Here is a 12,552-nt window from a genome sequence, read left to right as displayed (position 1 = left end):
AAGGGTTTCACGGGAGTGCAAAATTTATTGTTTTTCTAAATCAAATAAGTTGCACAATGACATAAATAAACGTTCACAAAAAGTGCACAAGTAATATAAATAAATCAAAGTTAACAGGAATAAAACTGCAATGTCAAAGGTCGTAAAATAGAGCATCAGTATCAAGATAACATATGATTTTGCACCTAAAATGGCACCAAAGAATGTTATATGTTTTTAGGACTTGAGTGGACAGAAGCAATTGCTTGATTAAAATCAGTTGATCTCTCTTAGATATGATTTAATAGTAAAGAATATTGGGTTGAAATAGGAAGAAGGCTCATTTGTATGGGATGATAAAAACCTACCACTTGGCAAGAATTTAGTTTACATTCAAAGCTCATTCAAACATTAGCAAGAAAAACTTTCATAACAACTAGAGCTCATCCGAAATCAAATTTTTTATATCATGGTGTTTAAATAAAGCAGGGTATAGTGCAAAAAATGCAGTTATGCAGAGCAATAAACATCAGAGTCCTTGCATCTGAAACAAATCACTGGTTAACTAATCATATACCTGACATGGGCTGGTAACTGGATGAGAGGCCGTGGTTCGGCTTTCCTCTACCCTAGGATACATATGAATATCGTATCCTAGAACAAAAGACCAGTACAGAAGAAAAAGACAGAAATGAACATTTATGATTTGTCTGCAATCTGCATCATAATTATTGTTAATTACAAACATGGTAGATGACCCGGACCATTTCTAAACAAAATTGTCATGAAATTTCAACTGCAAGAATGAGTTGAATAAGAATGAAACTCTCTTAAAAGTGTTGATCAGGGGTCGGCAATCTACGACCCACGGAGCAATATAATCCGGCCCGTGACGCTTCATTGAATTATAGTAACAAATCTGCTGTTTTGGCGATCATATTCTTTACGTAACAGAATTTATTTCGAGACACGTTTAAACTAAATTATATTATAACCTAACAAGTATATAATTCACAACTACTCGTTTAATGAGGCTATAATTTAATTATAATTAGACAAATGGCAACAAAACGCAGAAAAGTTGATGCTAAGTGCAAATGGTTAAATGGCGCGGAAAATATTCAAATGGTCAGTCCCCGTGCGATGCTTAAAATCTAACTTCTGATATGTGTAGAAAAATGTGATTCGTCAGCCATCCGTTCGGTTTATAACTTTCTAAAAACATGTGCGGCCCGCCAATGACTTGCAACCTTTAATTTTGGCCCGCGAGTGACAAAAGGTTGCCGACCCCTGGTGTAGATCATGAAAATATCAAAAATATTACTTGTGTCCAAGCTTTGCACCACAGACTATGACTACACATTTTGATCACAAAAGCATTACCATTTAAGTCATTTAACAATAAGTAGCAAATTATAAGTTTTCTGATAAACAAGCAACATGGCAATACAATTATTATAAAATATCATAAAATATTAAAAATTTTGTGTTATTGGCCAGCTTCTGGTAATACAAGAGGTAACGTAATTCAGGTAGTTCAATTTCACTGAAAAGCTATAGAAAGCCTGTTTTATGTGTGCTGGAAAAGGTGGTTCCAATTATAAATAAGATTGAACTCAAATTATACAAATGGCTTGATATAAAACTCCAATACGAGGCAACTACTCGCTCAGGTAATTCATAAGTAACTGAACATTCACAGTTATCAGTTACAGAATTTAGCAATCAAGTACTGCACATATATTTACAATTTCCAAATGTACAGACTCTTTTGTGTGAACTAAACTTGTATACATAGAGATAAAAATGGCAAGCAAAGGAGATTCGTGTACTAGAATTGTTCATTATCAAGTTTTGAAGAAAAATGACAAAAAATCCCTTCTGCACTAGATAGAATGCAAGCATAAGCCTCTCGTGGGATGAAACCACCAAAATTTACAAACAAAAATGCAGCACCAGGACAAGAAAAAAAGACAGAAAGAATGTGTATGATGTCATCAACGTTCAAGCACCCACATGAATAGTATCACAATACAGTAAATAACATGAAAGATAAAATGCTGAATTCAATAAGAACTGGCAAGAAACAATTAAAACCAAAAAAAGTATAAAAAGGTAAAAACGATACTGTTTTCAGAATAGTTCATATGACTGCAGTACTATAGTGCAAAAAAAGAAATATTCAAAGGGTAAAGAATCTCAGAAAATATTAATATCTGTCAAACATGGTAATTGTATTTAATTTCATCCAAGAAATAAAACTGAAATCATGAGTTCATATAGATCAAAATCATCATGTTAGCTGCATTATTCCAGATAAATGAAAAAGTGACTTTTGCAGAAAGCTGTTAAACGTTAAGGTATGTATGGAGATGTTCATATCCGAAGAGCGGTGTTTCAAAAATGTCACACGCCCTGTTTAGCCCATTTATCCCATTGTTCTGAGTTAATGTAGACATATATTGTGACAGTGACACAAATGATTCAGGGAAGCATATGAAGCGAATTCATTGTAACATCTGAGTTAGGACAGATAAAAACTTCAGCAGAAGGTTAGATTATTCATATGAAGTGATATTTATACAATTGGGACAAGTGTGACACAACAATTTTAAACACTGTCCAAAAAGTGCGGTACTCTATATATAATAGTGTTCGGGAATGGAAATAATTTGAATTTTCAATAATCAGTGACATCTACTATTCCGTAAAATCATGATATAATCATTATGATTTGAAAGCAAATTATACAGACATATTTTGATATACCATGTTTGGTTAGCAATGATTTTGATTTACTGCACATAAGGAGATGAGGAAGTATTTGCATGTGAATGAGCGACTGTGGAAGCCATAAATTTAGAAAATACTGAGCTTTCAGTGTTTATGCACAGTGGTACCTTCCTGCCACATGGCTGACTGTTGACAAACTGAGCAATGCTGCCTGTAAACAAGAAATCACAGTGAATCATTATGTGTGAAATATTGGAAGTGAAAACCAACATTGTAAATAACGATTTTTGATTAAAATACTTTGAGATAACTTAGAAATATTATAAAGAAACATTGTCATTGCTTAATTCTGATCAAACACGTTTTTTTTTATCTTACTTGCTTCAAACTAATGTTTTAGCCAGTGTTCCCCAATCAGGAATGACTTCCTGGAAGAATTTTATTGTTACCAGAAAAACATTTTACCAGGAAATCAAGAAAATATTTGCTTGTAGTATTACTCATTTTTCTCACTTAGGATAGTATTTACATATTTATCCTGGGGGAGAGGAGAGCAGATAAGACAACTCATCCATATGGCAAACCACGGCCTCTCGTCCGGTTACCAGACCATGTCAGGTATGGGATTAGTAAGTTTTTTTTTGTTTTCAACTTATTTAGTATTATCATCATATATATTTATGCACAAATAAACTATTCACAAACTGTACAGAGTTGTGTGTAACACTAGATCATGGTTTGTTGAGGATTGAACAAACTGAATTTTATGCAGTGTAACGAGGAAGGAAGAGTTCCAAAATACGCAAAGGGAGGAATATTTATTAAACAGGTCAAGGACAACTGTTTTATCTGTCATATCTATTTACATATAACATGTGATTAAAGTGGTCTGAATACTAAAATTTATTGATTCTATTTCTGAAAAGCAATCTCACATATTTACGCCATGAAGCTCTATAACTAGAAAACAAATCATCATCACTGAAAATATAAATCCTTAATGAACTAGTGACTTATATCTAAACTTACTTCTTATTTGGTCCGTTGTCTTCAGAACATTTTCATAAGAATCGTTAAAAGTTGACGACGGAACAGGTTCAAGTTCAACTTCAGTTGCAACTCTTAGACTCTGTCTCCCATCGGTGCCTATTCCACTCAGATGGCAACACAAACAAAGACTCGTGTGATACCTCAACCTACCATTGCGGCAGTAGACATGCCGTAAAGCTTCTGCGCACGACACTCGTTTCTTCTATCGAAATAGAAACAGTTCATTGTTATAAATGAGGAAGTGAAAGATGTATGTATTTCCTTTTAACAAAATGATACTAATATGAACTAAGCTACTGGATTTGTGATGGCCAATTGGCCATTATTTTTTCAATAATGAAAGCTGTTCAAAATAATACACCCTGTGGTTTGGTCATGAATGAAATTTTGGAATTAGCCAGGACGTAAATGAAAGATAACTAACTCGTGGGCAACATCAATCTAGTTGAAGATATGAGGGCCAAAATGTCTATCTTAAAAATAAATCTTAGAAATGGTAAATTATTTATAAAACTGTAGCATTTATTGGGCACATTAAAGTTAAAATGTTAAAAATTTTAACTTGATTCATCTATCCCAGGGGTTCCCGAACCAGGGATCGCGACTCCAAATTGGGTCGGAGTGATAAGTAGGTAGGGTCGCAAACAGGTCATGGGGTCCGCTGAGTTATGGTAGAGGATGGATGGATTATTGTGACATCACTGTTTGGTTTTAGCTTATTTTACTTAATAACATCACATGACCAATCTCAAAAGTCCAGTGAAAGAAGTTCTAAAGTTCCATAAAATATATATATTGACCTGGGGTCGCACTGGACACTTGAAAGTTGTCTTTGGGGTCGACCTGAAAAAAGCTTGGGAACCTCTGATCTATCCCTTACTTTCATATTGTACATTTAACATGAATAGAGAGAAAGTTTAGGTACAGCATTATTAATCCTAAGCTAAGACACATCGAGATTGGTTGTTTCAAGTAGAAAGATTATTCGTAGCATGAACAAATCTGAGAAGTTAGAGTTTGGCAAGTTTTCACTAGAGTCGTAGTTGGATTCAAATTTTCCAACTGATCGGTATGGGGATTAAATTTTGAATTCGCGGAAGTCGGAATTTCATATTTTCAATGATGATGATAGGTCAAAACTTTCTTCAGAAACTCAGGACCCATAGATTCAATGCAGTACTTTCAACATTCTATTGAAGGGGAGGGGACTTGCATAATCAAATCTGAGTTTTGAAGCTGGAGTTGCAGTCAAATTTATTTCAACCCGAAGTTGATTGTACATTTTCCCACACTCACAACCCTGTCTGAGATATTGAAAGATACCATACTTACTGGATTCCAAACTAACAGCCTAGAAAGTAAATGAGCAGCTTCATGAGTCATATTTGGTGCAACAAGATAAAAATTCTCAGGAGAAGATGTTCTGTTGGCTGGGACTCTCATTGCAGTTGTGGGCTGAGTGTTACTGGAATACTGTTGCGACGGATGAGGAATGTAATGCTCTGTTGATGTTGTATTTCTTTCACCAAGTAAGCTGATAATCATATCAATCTTTGAAAAAATCAATCAATGTTAATCAGTCATAAATTACTTTAGTATTGAACAAATAAAAACCAACAATATCATAATTCAGAGTATCAAAACTTAAATGCTTTATCAAGACTATTAGACAGTCAGCGAAATACAAAGAACCATCAGGAATTATAGGGCACAGCATAATTGTGTCTCATGAAAAGTGGAAACCACATCAATGAGCATAGGATATTAAAAATATATTATAATTTTGCATTTAGGAATTCACCTTAATATCATTAATCTGGTTGCATGATACTGTTTTTAATATAAAATTTGTCATTTTAACTGTGTGATTATGGCTTTCACAAGGTACCATTTGCGAAGTGTACATTAATTTGAAGTGCATCAAATTTTAATTTCTTTAATTCTTTGACAATTTATTCATTCACACTAGTTTATTTACTTTAAAGGTGACGAATAGAATAACTGATGGAAACATGTAAAAAAATGGGTCTTTTATTGAAGAAAAACGGGGGTCAAGGGGTGTTGAGACTCTTTGGAAGGGGGGCAACGAATCATGAAAATTTGGGAAAAATCATAATTACCTTCTGATCCCAGTATTTCAAACTATTCTCGTATTATGTATAGAAAACCTCTCATGCAAATAAATTACTCGCTTACACCAAGCGAGATAGATTTATCATATTATTCAATCAATTTTAATCCAAAACTACCATTCCAGACTATGTTACAGTTACCATGACAATGGTAACATGATGATCTTCTTGTGGATCTTGAAAAAATAGAATTTTATTCAAATCCGTATTACAAAATAATTTTACCTGAGTGACTGGACTATTTGCTTGAAATAATATTTTTCTACTTAATAATTCAGCAAAGATGCACCCAACACTCCATACATCAATAGCACTAGTATAGTGACGAGCACCCATCAGTAATTCTGGAGCTCTGAATGAAAATTGAAAGATAAAAATAACAAGTTTGTAACGTTGACTAAATAGTACAAGCGAAAATGGCAAAAAAGCTCACACCACTAATAAATTTATTTTTTTTTTTAGATGAGCCAATCGAACACTAAATAAAATTGAATTTTCAAATTCAAAATTTTGCATTGCTATTCATTATAAGGTTACTGATAAAAATTGCGATTTGAATTTATTTGACAAAATATATTCTGAAATTAGCATTTTCATTAAAATATAATAATAACAAACAGGAAGAAAATGGATCAAAATAACGGATATAATATCAAATGCCTTAGATACCACAAGAACTTAATTAAACCAAAATATTAAAATTAAATGCGTAAAATTATCGATCGTCTTCATATTATGACTGACAAAAGAATTGAGGCATATTTCCGATGATAATCAAGTTTAATATCTTGGAAATTAGGTGGCGAGACAGTATTTGCGTCAGCATCAAGCCCCCAGGGTGTGTATCTGAGTTTACGTTCGCACAAAAAGCCAAATAAATGAAAAACATATTCATAATTTATGAACTAGTTAGGATAATTTACTTCGAAAAAAATGAATCATTCAAATAATAAGATCCAATGGATCAGATAATAATATAAACAACTGAAATTAATTGGCTTGTGGCATATGCTCAGTATAAACTCAATTTATGTGGTCAACGAAGATGTCATCACTGTTTAGAATTTCTAAAAAAATTGATTATCTGATCGAAACCAGATCTAATCCTGTTAGAACTGTATCGAAAAAGATCCGAAAAAATAAACATTTTTGTGTAAAACTAGCTACTTCTTTCTAGTTTTATCGAGTAAAATGGGGATATATCATCATGAGAAGAATACTTTGATTTGATTTAAATCCAGATTATTGCAAAGTTATGGCTATTCCTACTCTTAGTACAGTCATAAATATTCAAAAATAAATCAAGTAGTTTTTATATACACCAATCAAATAAGAATCAGTACAGATTAGTAGGCCCGTCTTCATTATTAAGGATTTATAACTGATTGATTGCAAAATTAGCCTAAATTTATTCTTGAAAAACAAAACGTAAATAAATTATGCATGATGAGATTAAATTCACTCTTGAATAGATTCTATCCAGATGTGCTAGCCTAAATTATAAAAGCCTTTATTTATTAGTTTTCAGTCTAAAGGCATCATATTGACCTTGTTCACGTATATATATTATGATAAGTCTGCTTGAACTGAATTGAAGCATAAATCATGAAAAGGAAATTTTCCCAATTCCAGTCTTGAAACAAAATTAGCAATTTGATGGGATAAATATTCTGGTTACTACAATGAATGTTAATTACTCGCGCCTTCATTACAATTCTCAAACAAATACTCAAGAAAACAGAAGAAATCATTCAGAGATATACCTAAATTGTAGAAGACTGTATCTAGCATCAGTTATGTGAACCAAACTCTGAAGTTGGGGTTATAATGGTTGCGATGGCATAGTGGTTGATTAAACAGTTATCTAACCCGCAAGTTATATTATTATTACTCATGAGTTATGTCAAGTCCAAATCCCATGCCGCATCATTTCACCCAGATTGTAAAAAGTTGAATTGGCAAAGACGTACCGGGATATTTCAGTCCTTCCAAAAAATAGTATGTCCTTATAAATCTGTGCTTTCACAGGAGCTAGTTAGCGATGAAATGCATCATATAAAAAAATGAACCTCCATCCCCTCACACAACAGTGCCTTGCAAATTATTAATCACTGCAATAGTGAGTGAATTATAACACCAAGTGTATTACATTGAAAATACTTCCAGTTAATGGTTCCCAATGTCTCAATTAATATCCAAACGTTTATAATGTGCCCTTTTGTTCAGAGTTCGCTAAAATTTCTATAAAATTAATATTAACTTGACTATAAGCAACAATTCTTTCGAACCTGTAATACTGTGTAACAACTTCTTGTGTCATATATTTTGATGCATCTGGTTCTTCAACTCGAGCTAAACCAAAATCACAAATTTTGAGTCTGCAATCACTGTTAACAAGGAGATTTCCTGGTTTCACATCTCTGTGTAATATTTTGGCTGCGTGTAGATACTTCATGCCTGGAACACACGGAAGCAAAAGAATGTTAGGTGCGCGTTGTCAACTCGTCAAGCATGAATATCAGGGTTGTCCAAAACGAATCGAATATTCGAATATCAAAGTATTCGAATACCTTTTCGGCTGATTTTCGAATAATTCCGAATAGTAGCCATTTTTCGCCGTAAACGTGGTGTTTCCTTTTAACGGGAATCTTCAAACGACTTTTTACGCTGTCTCACGTATTGTAATGACGATGAAATAGAATCGGCACTTTGATTGTTTATATTCTGTGCGACCGTACGTCGCATAGTGTTGCGACACATTTGCACGTTTGCGTGGGTGGACATTGCCGACATTCGTGTACGTGGCTTTTAATTTACAAATTCATTTCCATTACGTCGAAAAATTGAGAAAGTATGTTTATTTTATTTCTATGTGGCCTGCTTATTATTCGCATGAGTCTTCCCAAGCATGATTTGTGTAACCTTATATTTGGGTCTTAGGGTCTGCCAATCATGATATTTAATCGCAGGCTGGTTATCGTTACTTTAAAGAGAAACACGGCCACCGAGATAAAGTGATTTGTGACCCTTTCGTTTTGCCGATTCAGCAGAACACGACAGGGATAGGAAAACACAGCTGTGAAATAACCTGTGGACGTACAGTGTAGTACTTATCACATTCCAAAATTATTTCGACATTCGGGTTAATAGGTTGTCTAAAATGATTGCCGCTTTACAACTTAAATTAACCGCTCATTTGTTAAAAATAGTTAATTCTGTGAGTATGATTCTACCAAACTAACATGATCTGGTTCTAAACATATATAATTATTAGAGCCTATCAGCATTACTGAACAACAGGGACACAATTTTTCTACCCGTCTTATTGGAGGCCTACATGGAAAAACCTCTTTTTTGAGTGCTAAAAATAGACATCGTCCTATTTGCCATGTGGACTTATTGAACTTCGTGAGTACGAAAATAAGAATCAAAAACTAATTATATTCGGCACAATATCACGGCAATCTGTGGACATAAATTGTGTGGCAAACTCGCGATTAATATTAATTTTTGATTCCTATTTTCGTATTTACAAAATACAACGGCGATCTGTGGACTTAGAATGTGTGGGTAAACTACCCGATAATAAATAGTTTTTGATTCCTATTTTCATATTTATGAAATAATGAAAGTATTATTACTCAAACATACAACGGCGATCTGCGGACTTGAAATGTGTGGATAAAGTTCCCGAATATAATTAATTTTTGATTCGTATTTTTGTACTCACGAAAAAATTGTCACAAGTCGGAAAAATACCTCATACTTTATCCCGCTTTTTGACAAATAATTTGGATAATTGTTGGTATTTAAAAGTATGGGCGTTTTACTAGGATGATTTTGTGTTGCGCAAATATTCAAATCCATCATCGATCCCACTATTGTCGTATTAATTTAATTCTGTTAACATGACTCATGGTATATAAAATATATACTGCAATAATCTGCAAATATGAAATGCCTGGTAATTTGGCTAGGTTGTAACTTTAGATAGCAGTTATTCCATTGCTTATTGTATGGAAATTCCTACATACATTTAGATAAGCTTCAATTAGTGGATTTTATTTTCGAAGTATTCGAAATTTCATATTCAAAAAAAATAATTTCGAATGTATTCGAAATAGTGAACTATTCGATATTGGCCATCCCTGATGAATATTTCATTAACCCTCTTGCAAATTTCAAATATAATTTTTTTTTTATATGGTGATTCATTTTTCTAATGATTCATCGGGTAAAAGGGGCTTAGATTGAATGTATATGGGGAATTCATGATATAGATACCTAAACTTGATTGCCTTGAGATACAGTGAAATCACACAGCATTACTAAATTTTTATTCAAATTTATATTTTTAACTAATAAACAGACATGCTTGAGGCGTATCATGATGAACAGTTTACAAATCCTTACTCCCAACCTCAAAATCTTCAAAGGGAGAAAATAATTTTATTTTTGTATTTAATAATATGAATTATACCTCTCAGTATTTGGTACAGAAATAACTTCACATGATCTTCTGTCAAAGGCTGTTGTGAGACTATAATTTTGTGTAGATCAGTATGCATCAATGGAGTCATAACATACCTGAAACAAACAAGTCGATTTAAAAATTGGAATACATAATTTACCACTGAAATCCATAACAATTTCTGTGTTATTGAACCGAACCCTACCAGAAATAGAGAAATATTTAAATTAGATCAATTATGAAATGCAGAGTAAAGTAATCGCTTCAGAAGCGGTAACAAACCACATATAGATAGCAAGTGAATAAATTTAGGTCAACAAGACAAGAATTTGACTCGATAAGTTTTAAAACAGCAACTGACAGCAACTGTTAGCATGAATCGTGAAGTACAAAAGATGAGGTAGTATGGAGAAGTGGTAATCGAGAGATACGAAATGTGTTTATTTCCTGATGAATATTACCAAATGATTCAAGTTGATATTCATCAAGAACCTAATTATAATTGAATAATCCAGATAACAAATCCCTATTTCAGAAAAATATTTTGTGGTTGCTTCAACTATCGGATTGATTATGCTAATTAATTGGATAATAATTGTAAGTTATATCTTAAAGTTAATAACAGTGACTTCCGACTTGGTTTTGATTCATAAAAATTAGGAATAGGAAAGCAACCTACATTTCATCGAAAGGTCGCTCTGTTGGCTGTAACAAATCTACCGCAGATAAAATCTAAAAATTAAATATTGAATTTCAATTGTTTGATCTTTAGTTCTTCAATTACTATACAATTCTGGACTGTAAAATTTGACACTGTTATGAAATATGAAGTTTTTCAAGATCAGTGATAATTTAGTTCAAAATAAATTAAGAGACATCCGTAAACAATTTGATGATGTAATTACTGCAACTTGTAAAATAAAATAAAAAAAGGCATTTTATCTCATTTGTGTCATAATAATATGCAAAACTTACATTTTCATGATTGACAAAACATAATATTTTAAGTTCACGAAGAACTCGTTTAGCAGTGACAACATTGTGAAATACATTCGGTATTTTTTTCAATGCAACTCGTCTGCCATCTCTTGGATCTTTCACCGACCTTCCAAATAAAATAATTTTTTAGTTGTTATAAAAATTTAAAAAAAGTATGTTTCAACAATCCAATGTTTGAAATATTTCATAACGACTTTATTATGAAAATCACAAACATGCTTTCTTATCTTATTATATCAAATACCTTATCAGAATAAAATACATTATTATATTGGATTTGATACCGGTAACTATTCTATGATGCTAAAGTCCGATATTTCGATATGAATTCTTGGGATTTTTGCAGTAGCCTAATTCTAATAATTTCAAAAGCCTGTTAATTTATCTTAAAAAAAGCAGTATTATTTGGGTAAACCAGAAATTTCAAATCTGTGGTTGACTACCGTGAATCGAAAATTTGAAACATTCATTTTGTTCTTCAATCACAAAATTATCATATGTATCAAATAGTCAGGAAACTGAATAAAAAAATAAAAGTTTAACCGCCGGAATCGAAAAAATAAAACACGAGTGAAAATCAAAATTAGACTAGTGCACTAGTCTGGTACCGTACCGGTACCAGTACCGAGTGTGAGATATCAATAGTCTACTAGTGTACACTTGTGCTTTTTAATTTAGTCAGGCAAGCTGTACGGTACTTGTTCTTCAAAAACTTCACTGGCTGACTGGGTTAATTAGTTCAAATACTTTCGACTTTGAGTATCGTATCCTGGCAGTCAAACAACTCATAAGTGTCATAAGTATACGAAATATATTTAGCAGTTTACATACCAGACTACACCAAACGCTCCATATCCAATAGGTTTGTCAACGTCTACATTCGCTGCCTCCATCAGATGCAGACTATTCTGCTATTGCTGTAGGGCCTAGTCTATTTATTGAGAAGGTTGTACGACTTGTACCCACGACTCCGTTATCAAACAGTCTACTGGTCTACGGATCTAAGATCCCAAGTTTATAGGTTTGTGAACATTACTTAACATATATCTGTTGATAGATAGCTGCCTAGATGTTCAACTAAAACTACCGTGGGCTTTTCCTAATCTCAGTGCATGCAAACGCTTCCAGAGACAATGTGCAAATGTTTACAATCCGGAACCCGACTAAAGCGAGAATGCGTCTTGAAAA

The 12,552-nt window shown here is 32.9% G+C and overlaps 1 protein-coding gene across 1 annotated transcript; it reads right to left on the bottom strand.

Moving 5' to 3' along the window:
* On the bottom strand, window positions 1–12,484 carry LOC120345775 (serine/threonine-protein kinase NLK-like). The gene is made up of 9 exons (XM_039415324.2): window positions 12,196–12,484; window positions 11,341–11,470; window positions 11,045–11,097; window positions 10,375–10,481; window positions 8,183–8,351; window positions 6,120–6,246; window positions 5,095–5,313; window positions 3,742–3,964; window positions 1–2,923 (listed from the first exon to the last, which is right to left on the bottom strand). Exons 1-9 carry the CDS (start codon window positions 12,255–12,257, stop codon window positions 2,775–2,777), a joined length of 1,239 nt encoding a protein of 412 aa, XP_039271258.1. The 5' UTR covers window positions 12,258–12,484; the 3' UTR covers window positions 1–2,774.
* Window positions 12,485–12,552: the final 68 nt, after the last annotated feature.

The sequence above is a fragment of the Styela clava genome, chromosome 8, assembly GCF_964204865.1.
Source record: "Styela clava chromosome 8, kaStyClav1.hap1.2, whole genome shotgun sequence".
NCBI classification, from domain to species: Eukaryota; Metazoa; Chordata; class Ascidiacea; order Stolidobranchia; family Styelidae; genus Styela; species Styela clava.
This window is presented reverse-complemented; position numbering and strand designations above follow the sequence as displayed.

What these genes read in the sequence shown, in the direction of transcription:
- LOC120345775 (XM_039415324.2), bottom strand. Translation starts at nt 12,257, where the DNA reads ATGGAGGCAGCGAATGTAGACGTTGACAAACCTATTGGATATGGAGCG. An exon ending in GAGCGACCTTTCGATGAAAT is followed by an intron (nt 10,482 to 11,044) that starts GTAGGTTGCTTT and finishes TGTTTGTTTCAG; the next exon opens with GTATGTTATGACTCCATTGA. An exon ending in GGCTGTTAGTTTGGAATCCA is followed by an intron (nt 3,965 to 5,094) that starts GTAAGTATGGTA and finishes CTATTTCGATAG; the next exon opens with AAGAAACGAGTGTCGTGCGC.